Source organism: Zonotrichia albicollis, chromosome 2 (genome assembly GCF_047830755.1).
Source record: "Zonotrichia albicollis isolate bZonAlb1 chromosome 2, bZonAlb1.hap1, whole genome shotgun sequence".
NCBI lineage: Eukaryota > Metazoa > Chordata > Aves > Passeriformes > Passerellidae > Zonotrichia > Zonotrichia albicollis.
Genome location: NC_133820.1, coordinates 20986919 through 21004829, shown reverse-complemented (window position 1 = coordinate 21004829; position 17911 = coordinate 20986919). Strand labels below are relative to the sequence as shown.

The following is a 17911-nucleotide window of genomic DNA, read 5'->3' as shown; positions in this document are numbered from 1 at the left end:
TCTTTTCCCATGTGAGACCTTTCCTTCCAGGAGTTGAAACACTAATATTTTAAAAATGGCTCAGTAATTCTATTAAAAAAGAGGAAGCAAGTAATGAATGGAAGTTATCATTCTGGAAATCTTCCAGTGCTGCTGCTTAGAAACTGCTTTTAAGAGATATACTTGGAATTAGTCCTTGCTTTACAAATAATACAGTCACCTCAGCAATGGAAGTGCAAATTATCAAGCTAAGTAGCAAAAATGAATTTATTTTTAACAGTTTATATAGTCACTGTAAACCATAAATGCATGCAGATAGTATGTAAAACACCTTGAATGTTACAACCACACAACTAAAAATGGTCTTTCTTTAAATCATCTTTGCAAGTGTATTCATATCGTAAGAAATATCCTTAGTTCTGTTTAAACTGTAAAAAATTAGAAAAATACATTTTTACTATTAGGTCCAAATTCAATTTGCAATGGCATATCTTGCATAGCTCAGAAGTGACTTTGTACACATTGAATAAAACCCCATAATTTTGTCCTGCAAGCACAGATTATGCATTCATCCCTTTTAAAATAGATAATATAAATGGTTCCTTTGAAAACACCCCTCTGGTACTATTTTATTGCACATTTTCCCATGGATGTTTAAAATGTTTAGATGTATGACAGAATTTGAAATCTAATACATACAGCAGCAAGTGCAGGCAAGTAAATCAGGCATAACATTTCTGGAGTGAGCACCATGTAATTTTTAAGTGATTCACCTCTACACCACCTGCTAATCCATTTCTGGGAGAATTAGAAAATTTTGCGCATCTTGCAAAAAAGTGCCATTTGAAATACGAAAGCATAACTTTAAATGAGTGAAACAAGGATCAAAATGCTTTTACAAAAACATGCAGTCAATGAAATATTCCCTGAACACGAATCATTAGATGTGAAACCATTGCTGGTCCATGAATTCTGATTTCTTACGGTCAGATAAACACTTACTTCATTTATATATGCAGTAGAGCCTTTCTATGAAACCCAGCTGCATTTGTGGTCTCAACGCATTTAAGATAAATATTACAACAGCTTCTTTCTCAATGTCTTCTAGAGATATCAGTATGGACAGCATCTTTCCAGTGCTGTCCACTGAATTTATAAAGCTGATTTTATTCTCACTTCAGATTACCTGGTTTCTGACCAAAATGGGGCACCCTGCATTTAAAAAAGGTATTAAACAGCACCATTGCTGTTTTATGTGCTCCCAACATTTTCTGTAACAACTTCCCTAAAAACGTGTGGCATAAACAAAATCCTCAAGCACATTGCGGTAAAAGGGTTTTATGGGTGCTCATCTGCACTAACCTACATAGGCTGTTCTCAGGCTCCCCATTCCTGAGCACTGATGCTCGTTCTGTATTGGAGCCAAGAAGGCACTTACTTAGTCTGTGCCAAGCCATCTTTTTGTCAAAGCACATTTTGCCATCAAAATAAAGGCACAAAATACAATTTATGTTCTGTTAGTAAAATCAGGAAAAATTATCTCAATGAAGAAAAGAGTCAGGAGTTATCCATCCAATGATCTTACAAAGCATGTCTGCATAGATCTAATTTTCCACATTATATCATGAGCAGAGAAAGCCTGAACTCCCATCTAAAGAATGGAAATAGAAAGACACTAGGAATGGCACCTCTGATTTGATTATTCTAGGAAAAAATGGAAAATCTGTCTTCATTCTTCACTGAATTCTCATAGCCTTCTATATGTTAATATTCTAAAGCACTCTATAAAATATACCTGACATAAAATTATTGCAGCAGGACATTTTATTTCATTTCTGTGCTATGTTTAATGATCAAAGATTTGAAATGTTATGGGATGAATAAAACAAGATTGTTATTTTATACGCAGCAAAGATATCCTAATTAATTAACTTTTCCAAACCAAGAAAAGGTAAGAATTTTCTTGTGGAGGAGAACAGAGATTTTTTTTTCTTGCTTGGTTTGCATGGATGTGATGTGCTGAACATCACATAGAATGTTCACTGAAACTTCCTATTACAGTCTTATTAAACCAACATCCTTCAGAAAGCAAAGCATTAGTTTGAGTTGCCCAATCTTCGGATATAATTTTTTTAAACTTAAAGCTTTTCCTCTGAACTTGATGACATCTGCATGACATAAATAAATTGTTAGGCATCCAAAATCCCTTATAGAAAAACAGGACTATTACTAGGGCTCCAGTGCTCTGAATCTTCCATACAGAACATACAATCGATGCATACCACATCTGTTTAAAAAAAAATTAACAAAGTGCATGGTTTTTTTATCTGCAGAATTTATTTGTTCTCTTACCAAAAATTAACAGATTATAACTTTTTCTGTCTATTCCTAAGGACCAAAGGGGCTCCTTTGATAGGTGAGGATGCCCCAGTGGTTATAAGTTTCAGGTTTTCACGTACAAAGTTGCGTTGCCGGACTGTGAACGATCCTCTGTAACTGCTGGTGCAAACCACTTTTGCTGCCACTGTGGGTGGTTCAGTCTGTGGAGGAAGTCCATTGATTATGTATGTCCACTGCATTGATTGTGTCTGAAAATAATGAACAGACCAAAAAAAAAAAAAATCAATTGTCAAATACCTTGTAAATTCATCAGTGATTTTAGATGCAACACAGATTTCAAAAGATATTTGTCCTTTCCTATGTAATGCACTGGAATAACACAGAATGAGAATTCCACTCCTGGAACAAAGAACTGAAATCACATTCAGCTTTATTCAGGAAGAGGCACAACAAAGATGAGAAATTCACCTTCCCTGGCTGATCTAAAATTCCTTTTTTATTTAAAAATCCCAGAGGTCTATATGTTTTTCAAAGAGCTCTGTATGCTTTTCAAAGGTGACTGTTCCTTACTACAACATAAATGCATCAAGTTTGTACCACAGGATTCACTTGCAGCTCTCCTATCTGTAACAATTGGTAATATCAAATTGTGGGATTTTCACATTAAAGCAATGAACAAAACTAAGACAAAAGGATTCAGAGTATGCACAAGAGAATTGAAGCTTCATGTTGGAATCTCTGGTTTGAGGCATATTTCTGTGGATTGAAAATGACACTCTTCATTTGTTCTGTGTTTATAACTCGTCTCTAGGAATGGAACATATGTTTGTTTCCATGTCAAGTCTTGTAATGCTTGAATACTTGATTCTTCCTGAGTACGTGGTCCTTATTCTTACTACAAATCCCATCTATCCATGCTTAAGAACTTTTATTTCTATGAATATTAGGGTATACTGCTGTCTACCTCCCATGGTAGGACAGTTTCATTACTGTCTTGAAACTAAAATTTGATTGTTAGAAACTCATGTGTAATTTTTGCAGATCTTCCAATACTTTTCCTCTCATAACAGATCACTTTAATTTTGAAAGCAGGTCTTTATTCTAAATTTCTAGTACCTTCCTGTTTTTACATCTGGAAAAAGGTATATTCCTGGGTTTTAGTTTTCTATTATCCTTTTCTTTAAAACAAATTCCAAAACTACAAACTAACAACAGAAATATTACAAACCTGAAAGATAGTATAGAATCTCAAATTATGTGTCATTATGCCCAGCTTTGTACTGTGCAAAAGGACAAATCATTGCATGCCCACTTTAGGCATGGACTGTCATCTATTCCCTCACACCTAGTGACTGAAAATCTCAGGTTTTACATTTGGGGCTTTTCTTTCTCCTTCTGAGATAAAAGCAATAGAGGAAGACTGAGTAAAAATATGGCATGTATAAGTCTATGAAAATATATTCATACAAGTGAAATTTGGCATTTACACAGAACATAGCAGACTCTGACTTTGCAGTCTCAGGGCAGGGAAGTCACATGAAATGAGTGGTATTTCCAAATTCCCAAGGTCTGCCTTTCCCAAGACACAGCAGTGCAGTCACACAGCTGTGCTGGCTGTGGTTCCAGAGCAGGTTTTTGGTGCTCTCTGCTGTGCTGAACAACAGGGGCACAGCTCATAGGGTCACCTTTCTCTGTTGCTTCCAGTTTTATCATTACAGGAGGAGCTGTACTTCATGGAATTCATCACCCATTTAAAACTTAATCCTTAGGACAATCCATTGTAGATAGAAACATTACACCTAACAGTGTCATTCTTCCTCTAAGGAAACAAAAGGTCAGAAAGGCTAATATTGTTTCAAATTGCTCTAGAAAACAGTTCTACAGTCAACCCTCAAAGCTCATGAGTCTTTCCCTCAGCTGGCAGTCCACCTTCCCACATGGCTGGATTTGTGACCAATTTGTTCATTCCAGTGTGAGCTCTGTGTTCCTGCTCTGCTGCTGGGCATGGCAGTACCCCAGCCAGATCTGGCCTGTAGAGAGGTGCCACAATACCCACAGAAATTGTGACTGATTTTCACACACCATAAATGCTATCAACCATCTCCAAAGCACAGTGTGTATATTTGTCTTGTTATTCTTTGCATTTTGTCATTTAATTATGGTCTAGGTAAAGCACTACAAAAGCTACAGAGATGAGCAGTGAATCTTCTCTACCTCCAACCTTTTGTGGAGGCATCCCAGATTTACAACAACGTACAGAAGAGGAAAAAATAACATGATAAATTTTTTCTTGACTTTACTAAGTTTTGTTACATCAGTTTTGTACTTGCCACTAAAAAAGTCTGAATCTATTATGCTTATCTTTGTTATGTTTCATATGCTTCTTCCTACCATTCCTATTGCTACCCTGTTCAGTGATAATTTATATTATATTTAAGGAGTATCATTGCAAGCAGTTTTGAATTTATAATACAGATGCTCAACAACAAAAAGTTTCAGAACATTAAACCATAAACTCTTTGGCTCAGGCTTTGTTCTCTGCTGTGCACTTATAGAGCATTTACATTATTTCACAGAAATAGTGCATACACTTACAGCTCCCAAATGCCATCATCATATCAATCTCTAATTGTAGTTTTAACCAGCATTCTGGGTACTGAATTATACTTTTCTGCACCAATGTTGAAATAATAACTATGGAGTTTTTTGCTGTGTATTTTTAAAGAAACCTCTACTTGAAAATGGGCAGTACTGATTTTACATGCTGTCTGCTGAATGACTTGCCTTATTCCAGTAAGATTAGTAAATGAGAACTCAGTAGATATTTCACCATGCATGCTTAGATTTTTACTACTATCCTACTAAAAGCAAAATTTAAATTTAAATTGAATATTATTCTGCATAAAACAGGAAGACTACCTTGTCTTTATTCTCAACCTTATATAATAGTGTGAAATGAACTAGTAACTCTACTGTTTCTAAAGGTAACAGCCAGCAAAAGCAGGTGTGACATGAACCAGCTTCATGTCCAAAGGTAAAGCTGTCATTTAAGAGAAGAGGCTCTCCAAAATGAGCTCATTCATTCATTAAATTCAGTAAAAAATTAAACAGTTTATCTTTCTTTAATAAAGTAGATGAACAATTTAGTTTAAAGGTAATTTAACCTCAGTGTCATATTCACCATGTGAAAGTCTCATGGATTATTTCAAGGTCAGAGAAAAAGATACGAAAGGTGTTTCAGCCAATGATTTAAACCTAGTAGCAAGTTACTAAAAACTATTTTTGTTCATTAAATCCCCACATATTGTGACTTGACTGTCCATGGAATTAGTAATTAGAATTAGTCCTTAGAATTAGCATGATTTAAACAAAAATGGTGGACTATTCTATCTCTCAACTTCACTTATCATCAGCATCAAACAATAGATACAGACTTCCTGGTAGTAATAACCTTATGTTAATTTCCTGTTTGCCATAAAAATATCCTGGATTGTGTGTCCAGTGGGGAAAAAAAAAAAGGTTATGGCTTGACTTGTTGAAAAAAGCCGCCTATTCTGTTGCTGTGTCAGGTGTTATATAGTAAAAGACATTGCAACTCCACCCTAATATCTCATCTTGAACTATGGTAGTTCACCTATTGTAAATCATGTGCCATCATCCAAGACTACTAGAAACAAACATTGAGGAAAAATTTATCTACACATTAAATGAAAAAACTAATGTTGTGTAAGGTAAGCTCAGCATTTTCTACTAAAGGAAAACAAGTGTCACACACATGGAAAAGTTACTGTAATTGTCAGCATAATTTGGGGTTCTTTGTTTAGCATTAGAACCACCCAGAATTTAGTCATTTTCAAGGCAACCTAGATTTAAGTATTTTTCAGTAAACTTTAGGCAACCATAAATGTCTCTTTTACTACAATACTTAATTTTCAAGAGTACAATATTAGTTTCTCAAGCTGTAAGTAATTTTTTGGGGGGATAATCTGTAAAGCTTAACTCCAGTAATTATTCTAACCAATACGAAAACTGCAGCAAGAGCAAATCTATCTTCAAAATTCATGCAAGTGCCTCAAAGCCGCTGCTTTGGGTTTCCAGGCCAGACACATCACAGCAAAGGAAAACACAGATCATCACAGCTTCAGACTTTCCTGGAATGGTGGAGAGGAAGAAGAGAGACTTTCAAAGGCCATCCACATATGACAGTAGAATTATGATGGAATATTTGATTTACAAGCAGCATTTACTTGCCTCAAAAGCAGGCCAAAATTTCCCAAATCAGAGGAACACTTCTTCCTATTTTTAAGGCAATGCAGTTTATTATATCAAATTTGGAATAATTCCAACTCTAGCTCTGGTAGTAACAAAGTCTAAAGATGAAAGTATCAAATCCACTGCAATCTGTACTGACTAGAACAAAATTAGAAGAGAATCTCTGTTAAGAAGATATATCTGATATAAACATAAGTCGTTAAGAATCCAGGCTCCCTGTGATGCATATCTAGGCCTATTTCACACACAATTTAAGAAGAAAGACCAGAGCATATTCTGAATGTCCTTGACAATCTGAGGGAGGATTTCTTGTTGAAATGAATGACTTTCTTTTTTCAAAACCTCAGTATTCCTGAATCAAAATGTGAAGAGAATAACAATTTGGCTCACCTGACTGGAGTAATGGCCATGTACTGAGCTAAATCTCTCTGAAAAATGTTTTTAACAATTAAAAATGAGACATAAACTGCCACTTCCTATCACATAATGTAAGTTATTCAAGTTAAGTCATTCAATCATCTTGATGGCTGACTGAGTAATGTTCATGAAGCAAATTATTCAGCCAATACTGGTAACAGTCACCAAATAATTTATATAAAAGTCTATTTGTTTGGTATCCAACCCATTTTTACTGATGGATCATGATTCATAGGGATAATTTGCAAACCACATATTATCCATGGGTGTTCCCTGTAGACTGGAAGTGCTATTGAAGTACATGGTAAATAATTGCCAAAGCAACCTGTTAGGAAAGTGGACTGGGAGCAAGGATCAGGAATTTCAAGGAATATTGTATTCCTGCTAGCTTCCAAATACTGTTAACTCAAAAAAATCTAAACACAATTCACAAGCCTTCCTAAAAAAGTAAAACCAGAGGAAATTACAGGTATCACACCAAATGTTTCCTGGCCATTGATTTATACTGCAAGGTTTTGTTATACAAACAAAAAAAAAAAATTACCAATTACCATCAGTGTATACAGAATGAAATTAAAGCAAACCTTTATGTGAACTTTGTAAGGGAAGAGCCAAGGCAAGAAAATCCATGGATCAAGACAATGATAGCTCGATAAGTGAAGGAAAAAAGGGGAAAAAACCCAAAGCAGTAAAAAACACCTCCCACAAGCAGACAAATGCCCATTCAGGCTCTGATCAATTTCTAATAAAGAAGATGAATAAGAAAAATTTTCTTAGCTTAAAGAATACTTCCAGATATAATTAAAATTTATGTAATTGGTTTCTGCACTTCAAATATTAGGTGTTTCTCAACATTGCTCAGACATTATATAATCAAAATCCTCCAAAACTGACAGTGTTCTAAGTAACCTTTTACAGCAATGGTTCCCACATTATTATCACCTTTTTCCACTATCAGAACTGTAAGTCTCAATAAGCAAAGTAACCTTTCCTCATGCTTGTGAATCCAAAATGTTGAGTTCTGATTCTGCGCTCTGTTTCTAACATTACAACTCAAGCCAGCACCAACATGTATCTTATTTAATGGGAAACTACTTCAATTATTCTAGTAAGTTAGTTACATTTTTCCTTGCTCATTCTTTTCAAGAGATAAAACTTAAAATAACATTGAACTATGGTAATTAAGAAATCCACCAGGAACAAGGCAGCTTCAGCAAGCTGCTGAATATGTAACAGAACTGTTTGCTGTTAAGATATGCAAGTTTGCATAGACAGGTTTAGAGAAGCCACACCTGGGTACTGTGCCTGGCACACTGCATCATTTATTTGCAGAACAGCATGACAAATGGTTTTGATATGCTATCTTCCATAGGCTAAGTTAGTGATTATTCAGTAATAAAGGTGCACAAGCCTGACTTCTGGAGGGCTTGATAATGTTACCTGCAATCTGGTTCACTCTGACACCTATTTGATCATTTAAGACTTATTGTGTGTGCCTCCTGCTTTAGAATATCTCAGAAGTCTCACACATGAATTACAAAGCAATTGCTCTGGTCTCCAGCTGAATTCAGCACGGTGAAAGGAAATTAACTGCAAGCCTACAAGAACATTCCCTTAGCCAAGGAGTCCCATCCTCCTGGCTGCTCCACCTTGTGCCTGGCAGTGATTCCAGCCCCAGCTGCACCTGGACATCCCTCAGCTCTGTCAGTTCTGTTCAGCCTCACTGGCACACACAGCTCTGGGATGTCACTGGGGCTCAGGAAGTCCCTTTGTCCTCACAGCACTTTACAGCCCATCTAAGTAGAGTGCTGGTGTGCTCTCTTCACTTACTTATCATTAGCGATAATATTTTTATTTTTTTCCATTCAGAACTGCACTGTTTATGAAGGCAATTCTAAATTTAGAAGTTTGATTATAGAAAAATAGCTATTTAAAAATGCTGTTCAGGCACAGTTTCACTGTTTCTCACCTGTAGCTCAATTAAGATTTGATGTCCTCATTCAAAGCTACAAGCTTTTTCAAAGAAACAAGGATGATTATTTTACTTACTGCCTTTTTGTAATTCTTTGATCTACATAAAATTTTAAAGTAATTTTCTATGTCACTTCTGCAAAATTAAAGTTCCTAGCAGCTATTTAAATAATTATCTAACTTCAATTGTTTTGAGATGTAGTTGACTGAGAACAGAAGTTTTAATGATGGTTAAAGAGCTTTAACTGCTTCAGCAAAGTAATTAAGGTTTCCTGCCATTAATAAAATCCATTGTAAGTATTCATGAATATTAAAGAATTAATTGAATTCTCAAAGAATTCATACTATATCTCACAAAGAACTTGATTTGTGTGCAGAAATATAAACTAGACAATAGTATTTCAATTATGCATATATATATATATGCATTCAGTTAATAAAATGTACACACTAAGTTCTGGTAGAGACAGACCGTTACATATATGTTAATGCTAATTAGCTTCTCAGCATTGGGTTTTCAGCAGGATAATAAACCAAAAAATTGTATATGCAATATTTGTGTTTAAAATTTAAAAACAAATGAGAAAAAGATGACTATAGGATCTTCCTCCATAATCCTAACCTCCCATTTTCCTTTACAACACAATTGTAATGATGAACATAAACAAAAGAACTTACTCTGCTATCTCTGCTACTTTACAGATTAATTATCACTGTTCATTGAAACACAAAAATTACAAATCTGATACTCAAAGAATTTAATAATAAAAATGCGTTAGTGTTTGGAGTATGAGTTTACCCTTGAAAATGCAAAAGACATTTTAAAGCAAGAGCACTGTAATCCTTTATTACAGCAGCAGCAGAAGAGAGGCACTGCAAAAGAAAAGAAGCTTCTTCAACATTTCTAAAAATAGCCCAGAGCCTCAGCCAATATATTGGCTAGAGAGGATACAAGCAAGAAAGGTTCTTCAGTGTTAGGTCAAACACTAATTGCATTTCACCACCTCCACTGTTATTCCCCAAATAAGAATGATTTAATACAGCTTTTATTTAATATATCTTACTAAGTCTGTCTCCCTCAGTTTATTAATGGAAATTATTTCAACAAACACAAAAGGCAGAAATAAGTATCAGGTATTCTGAACACCTCATAAAATCTTACACCAGGTCAGGGCTGAGAGCACAGCAGCTGAATCACACACAGCCACAGATGCTCTACCTTCCATCACAACTGCAGGAATTAAAGCTTGTGGGGAGCACAAAGGGAGAAGTCTGGAGTACAGAAAAGGGCTACCAAAAAAAGAGAACAAAGGCCTCATCAAAAAACATTACTGAAACCACTTAATTCTGCAATTTGAGTGAGAATGTTAGAAACAGCTCTAACAGACTGTGATGGAGTTGTGCTTGTGAGAATCAAGAATCCTTGATGCATTTTTAAATATCTACGAATAGATACAAAAAGATGTGATCTGACATATATACATATATAGATATATATATATATATATGTAATATGTATGAATGACTGACTTACTGCAGCCACACACAGTACCAAAGGTGGAGATGAGAAAAGCTGTCTGCCTAGATCATAACCACAGACTGAGGTGTGAGTGCATGTAGCTTAAAAATCCAATTAGACACAGGCCATCTATACTGATAAATTCCTAAAAGGAAATTCTGAATTACGGCCTGAGATTTTAAAGAGCTAATAATAGCTTTTGATCATTGTGTTTGTCCCATTCCAGACAGATTTATGGTAAAATCTCCTTGTTAGTGATGAAAGCTAAGCCAAGGACAAGCACAGGTACTGCATTTGTATGTGCCATGCCTAAAAACAGCAGTTCAGCTCCAAAACTTCAAGTGTCTGAGCTCTGTAGCTGTGTCCTACACTACTTTTTAAACACAAAATGGGACAAAATATATTCAGTAAGCCATCTTATTTTTCAAATGGAAGAGAGATAAGCATCATTGCTGTTTAGGTAAAGAGATTGCATGAATCAGACATCTAATACAGTAAAAGAAAACTAGGAGGGGTTGAAGGACCTTGTTTTTTCCAGGATTTGAATTTCTTATTCACTGTCATACTAGTTGTCACTTCTAGAGATAAAACACTACAGTGATTTGCCATGCATCTTTTTATCAACTTTATTCTGACCATCTTATTTCTGAAATCATTATTGCTGTTTCACTTAATATAGTAGGCTGAGAACACTACCAGCATGCAATGAATAGAGTGAAAGTACAAACCACGATTTATAGAGAATGTGGGGTTTTTCCCCTGCTGTTTGTTTTCAATACATTCCTTCTAAAGAATAATTTAAAACATGAAAATTGGTTTCTGAGAGCATTTTAACAGTTGAAGGAATACATGTCTTCAAATGTTTCCTGACCTTCACACTTACACAGGCTACTTGGTTGCAAATAATTTTTGTTTATTTTGCATCTTGCTTCAAAAGAGCTATTCCTGGCTTTGTGCTCTGAAATTCTCTCCTCTGCAGTTGGGCACCTGCCTTCTTGGAGCCTTTGATCATATAAGATGTATATTACAATTAAAATCAATAACTTGGGCTTCACCTATTCAACTACTTTTATATTCTCCACCAGTTCTTTACAGGATTATATTGATTTCTCTGTGAAAATCATGTTGTCTGTGGAGTTGGGGCAAACGTATCAAGATGAAGCATCTGCCTCTGGTGCTGATGGAAAAAGGATAATGTAGAAATTATAATAAAGTCTAAAATACAGTATATTTTTCCAGTTTCATCAGTCAATTCTCCAAATTTAGTTTTATTCTTGTCCATTGTGAGGAGCAGCAAAGCCATCCCAGCGCATGCACTGGGGTGTGTTCCAGTGCTGCTCCTTGGTGCAGGATTCTCTTCCTGCTGCACTCCTGCAGGAGGATTTGTGCTTGGAAGGCTTACCTCAATGACCAGGGTTGCTGTGTGCTTCCTGCCGTACATCCTTGGCTTGTACCCCACCGTTATATGGGTTCCCCCAGTGCCCTCTGGGAGAAGTTCTCCAGCTTGTGGCATCACAAGGAAATCAGGATCACTGCCTGCCAGGAAGTGTGCAGTGAATGGCTCTGGGTACCTGCAGAAAAGCACAAAAACAGGACACTCTTGTGCCTTTTACAGCACCTTCACAGAATTTATCTGCAATCTAACACTTAGGCCACCATGTGGCATGACTCAGGAAACATGGCATGGAATGAATATGGAATATTAACAGCATTCTTTCTTACAGAGTAATTATTTTGTAGTGGTTCTTTATTTATACACAGGGACCTGCATACTGATATTCAATTTCAAACACATTTACATGCTATTATAAATATTATATTAACTATGGAATAATGATAGCATTTGCCACTAGGAAAAAAAAAAAAAGAATCATTTGACTTGTAAAAATATCATAACAGTGATAGAAGTAAATTCCATATCAGAGTGACAATCCATTTTTCCTATTAAAAGTATTCCCTTTTCCAATCTCTAATCAAATAAAACTGACAAGCTGCCCATTTTATTAGGGTTTATGACTAGAACTGAATTTGCATTCTGGCAGAGTGTTACTAGACTAGGAGGGAGTTCTTAAAGCCTTGAAATGGAGATATGGAAAGTAATAATTTTTATCACTGTTTTCACATTTTTCATATCCCATAGACTGAACATTTTGAGATTTTTACACTAACATAATTAAGTTCCTGAATTGATAATACTGTGTATCTCTTATCTCAAAGAATTTCTGTCACAGGTACTGCAGATCTTGTCTAATGCCTTTGTTCACAGCAGTGCTGTTGGACCCAAAGAAAACCCTAGTACTGGTGAAGACAGTGGCTGAGACTATAAAACAATCTTAAGCCCATCCCAAACTAAAGCCTGTCCATCAAAATTCCTCAGGGACTCCCTGCCATAAACATTCTCAGCATGAAAAGAATGTACATTTTTGTATTTTCTGGTGAGGCATTCTCCTTTTAGTCTTTATGTGTGTTGCTGAGGACAAGTCTATCACTCTCTGAACAGAAGGAGAACACAGGAAATTGAAAGTAGAAATACAATGGGATGGTCAAAAATTAATCCACAACAGCCTGGCACTGTACAGCAGGGCAAGTATCGTGCACACTTGGAGGGAATACATTTTCCTGTATTGATAAAACCTGAAGAATGGAAAGCTAAGAGCATCTCAAAGAAAAGCTGTTGAAATCTGTTTATTTATGGACTGTCACACCAGAAATAACACTTTTCAAAGAAAATACCCAAAAGGAATGAAATTTAATATTTTATGGCAAGTCATATCTCTGTGGAAATGTTCCACATTTCCTGGGCAAGCACTATGCTGTGGGTGGCACGCTGGGCCTCTGTAATTTTGTTTAAAAATAGCCCTCTCTTGGAATCTGTTCTCATGAAAGGTTGCTCTATATTCAAAATGCTCTCCTGAAAAAAAGGTCACACTGCCAGTTTATAGAAACAAACAGTGAGAGTGCAGAAAACAGAAACCAAAAAGCTTCTGTTGCCTGCAAAAAATTAACTGACACTAAGCATTGCTTTTGGATGCATCAGCAGATTTAGCCTGGCTTTTCCTTTAGGTGGCAGCAAGGTGGGCAAAAGTCCTGAATGTCTGAAATTACATTTCCAGACTTCTAGTCTTGACATCAAACTTATGCTAACAACCTCTTTTTGTGGTGCCTAAAGTTGTGCCACTGAGTTTATAGCCCTGCTGGGCTATAATCCTGCTGGGCCTGAGCTCCCATCCATGTGCCAGATAAGCCTGGAATTTTCACAGCTTTATTTCCCAAAAGAAGTGCTCAGCTGTGAATGCCTAGAGCACACCTACTACACACAGACAGCAGCAATGGGATCAAAAATAAGTGACAGATCTTGACTAAGCAGCCGAGCAGAGCACTCATCAAAAATGCCTGAAATAAATATTTTCATGCTCAAAACAGACCTGGACACAGGTTTTCATTTCCAGCATCACTGCTCTATTGACTGGCTTCAGGAACATTTCAAGGCAGCATTTTCAGTGTCTCCCATGCTCAGTCTGTTTTCCAGTGAATAGTTAGGGATGAGAACTCCCAGTAAGTGCTTGGTGTTTTTGTAAGACATCCAAGAGCATGACTTGGACCACAGATGTGATGATGAAGTGCTGGGGGAGATGAGGCAGGGGACAGGCTGCTTACACAGCAGACACAGGAAAATACAGATTTCATTCCTGCAGATATTGCCTCTTAGCAGGGAGATATTCAACAGTAGCTTGCTTCAGAATTTTTAAGAGCCATCAAAACAGCCAGAAAACACAGAGCAGAAAAAAACACAGTTTTTGTCCAGACAAGGGGATCAGACAGTTTAAAGTGAAACTGTCAAAAAAACTCACCTATAATTATGCACAAGATATTTACCTAGTCAGAGAAAAATAATGTTATTACATCACCCTTGTCAGATTTTAAAAATGGAAAGAAAAAAAAAAAAGCTTTAAATAAAATCTGCATGCTTCTTGACAGCATTATAACAAGCTACTAGAGGCAGCTATAATTTTTGAGTAAAATACATAAAGGCATATGAACTTGCATGAACACATATAATCACAGCTAAAACATTCCTGTTCCCAAAGCCTGTCAGTTTAAACAAAAAAGTCAGGGTGTCTACTGGATGCAAAATGTTTCTCAGAGTAGAAACTATAAATGTTTCTTAGAGTAGAAACTATGTCCATGTAAGAAAAATAGAAATCCTGACAAGTTAAATGTTTAGCCATAAAATGATAGGCCAGCAGGGATTGTGATGAAGATGGTACAAAAACCAGCAATGAAAAAAATTATACAAAATCTGAAACAGAAACCTTTCACTGATAAATCTTGCATTGTTTTAAAAATAAATCTAAAAATTCCCCCTGAGACAAAACAAGCAGGGCTTTCACTGCTGTTCACATTAGGGAGATGAACTGGAATGTTGGGGACCTCACTAGCACAAATAAATTGCTTTAACTTTCTTATCTTTTATAATAAAGGGAAATCCAGAGATGAAATTCCCAGAACAGCACCTGAATTTCAGACATTATCATTTTCTGTGTCTGTATATTTAGTGTATAATTAAAAGTTAATAATTCTGTTTCTTAAACTTATTAAAATTTAATTCCTCCTTTTTGATTAATCCTTCAGGTGAAACAGCTCTGGAATGAATGTTTGGCTTGTCATTTCTCAGCCATGAAGGTCAGATGTGAGGCAGTCTGCACTTTTGCAAGAAGGGTGGCAGATATGAACACACTTTATAAAGCTTAATCATGTGTAGAGTTTTGAAAACACATATAAACCAAGCACAAATGAATTAGAAAGTGTAAGGGCAGAAGCCTTATAAAACAAAGACAATTAAATGTGTTTTCCCATCTGTCTTTCCTTAATTCCTCTCATAATGGTTTGATAATGCCATCAGACAACACAAACTCTGTCCTCACTCAAATAATGAACAAGAGTAAACACTAACTTGAATTTAAATAACAATTGTACAATCAAATCATGACAGCCTGGAAAAGAGGTTTTCTTGTCTTACATGGACATTTTTATAATTAATCTTTCAACCTTGTCCTTATATAGAAGTCTCTGCTTATCAATGTTCTCATGCTACACAATTTTCAAATTATTAAACTAAAAAACAATAGCAGCAACAATACATCTTCAACGAAAGAAGAACTTAAAATTTATAATCCTGTAGAGATCACACACCAAATCTTATAAAACACTCATAAAACTGAAACTATTTATTAAATTTTATTAAATTATGGCTCAAAATAGGTTTAATGTTTCTCTTCCCAAAACTACTAAAGCAGTAAATTATTCCTGTAGAAATGTATTCCTTTACAAAACTCAGCATTTTGAAAAGCCATGCATAAAAATACCACCACCTAGTCTTTTTGGCCAAATACTTGGGTATTTTTTGCTATAAAAGAAGAGTAACAAAATGTCTTAGTCTGTAAAGTAGATAACTGCTTCAATAAATAAGGGATATTAAAATGTTACAATAGTTCAAGTAGTTCAAAAAATAGTTAATCATAACTAAATGTTTTTATTTTAATTTGTAGTTAACATCTGTTGGATGACACAAGAAATTTCAGTTATTACACAGTCAAGTCTTTAAAACATATTAATTTTATGCTGTTGTCAAATTCTATAGAATCATTAGTGATACTTGGTATGATTTAGATAATGTCTTATCAACAAAAAAAAATGCAATGGAAAAACAAATTAGAAACTCATCATTATTTATAAAAAATTGGTTATGTTTCATACCCAAACTAACGCTGGTTTAATTGACCACTCTAAATCCTGAACTCTGAACATCAGAAAAGCTTTAAAACTCCGGCTATCACTTCTTTGGAAAGGCTGCTGTAGAATTAAAGGACTTTCAAAAAATATGAGCAAGCACTGCATGACAAATGCCTGTCAGGGAATGCTTTACCAACCCTGAGATGCCTTTTTTTGTGTGTGCATGCTGTAAAACCAGAGCAGGAGTTAGAGGTTCTTTCTGCACAAGCTCATTTCTGTCTCATTCCTGTTTTACCCAGGGGTGCTGTTTACAGATTGAGTGATGACTGCAAACAGGTCCTGGCTAAATGTGTGACGTGTCAAGGATTGCATTGTTAGCAAGGGTGATCACAACTTTGTAAAAGGTCTGCTGAATGTTACCATCATCAATATTTTCCACTAGTCTCCATTCAGGATCCAAAAAATGGAGCCCATTCAACATTTGTGCTTTGCAGCTGCTGCTGTGTGGGAAGTACTAAGAGGAAGTATTCTAATTACATCCTTAGATTGGTGGTAGAATTTTGCAGAACTGTTAACAAAGAGATTGGCAGAGGAATCCAGGCCTGTATCATACACAACAATGTGTGAGAGAGTGAAGGAGAGGATGGATGAACTGAGAATTTAAAATATGCATTTTCTTGCAGCACACTTAATCCTGGCTCATGGTATTTCTAATGAAATGTAGCAGTAATTAGAGTAAGATAGAAATGATTCTTAAAATTGTAATTGTAAACATTTTTTGTTGTTTTCCCTTCAAAACAAGGGTGGGTACAGAAACAAAATGGGTTGCCCACTAATTCCTCAGAATAAAAATTAATTTTGTATGACCAAGCAATGTTCTTAATTGAAGATTTATTCTATGCAGTAGGAAATGTACATAGAAGAAATAAGGAAAATCTCCAATGAAAAGTAGGTTAAGAGAAATAAATCTGCATGTGCAGTCATTTTAAAGCCTAATTTCATCTTTATTCTCATCTCCCCAGTCCACCAGTTTGGGGCTTCTCTTCCTTCTTATTCTAGCTCTGTGTCCAAAATCAGGTGGAGCCCTGGATTTTGCAGATTGCCCTCTGGGGAGATCACATTAACATGAGGCTGTTTGCTTTTTTTTGAGGCTGTGATAACAGGTGCCATGTTTTTCAGAGGGGCAGTTTGAGTTTACCCAAGAATTTTCCTTAATGTAACAAATATCCTGCTTGTGATAAACACAGGATTGGAGTGACAGGGCAGGATGGAAAGATGGAAAAATTCTACTGCATATGGGAAGCCATACACGATTGTAACAATCACTAACAGATATGTGGGAAGGCAGAACTAAATTGGTGAAAGGAAACTCTGCATGAGAAAAAAGCAGACAGAACAGGGGAGAATTATCCCCCAGCTTGACTGAACCTTCAAATGTAGTGTAGTTTACAGAAGATTTCCAAGTGAATATAGTGTTAACAAATATCTGTCTGTCTGTCTATCTATCTATCTATCTATCTATCTATCTATCTATCTATCTATCTATCTATCCCACACATCTCAAGTTGGCTACTGAAGTATTTGCCCTGGAAAACATAAGGTAACATTCTGCTGTAGGTGGACATCAGTATCTTAATGTGAAGAAATAAGTCCAACCATCAAAATAACTCTGTACAGGAA

At 35.8% G+C, this 17911-nt stretch overlaps 1 protein-coding gene across 4 annotated transcripts in view; it reads right to left on the bottom strand.

Moving 5' to 3' along the window:
• Positions 1-290: 290 nt before the first annotated feature.
• The window catches only part of CFAP47 (cilia and flagella associated protein 47), a 274906-nt gene continuing 257285 nt past the window's right edge, over positions 291-17911 (bottom strand). For all 4 annotated transcript variants that reach the window (XM_026791865.2, XM_074534560.1, XM_074534558.1 and 1 more), the window contains 2 exons: positions 11901-12069; positions 291-2567 (listed from right to left, as the gene is read on the bottom strand). In XM_026791865.2, coding sequence (XP_026647666.2) covers positions 2346-2567; positions 11901-12069 — 391 coding nt within the window. In that variant the 3' untranslated portion in view covers positions 291-2345. The remainder of the gene's footprint in view (positions 2568-11900; positions 12070-17911) is intronic.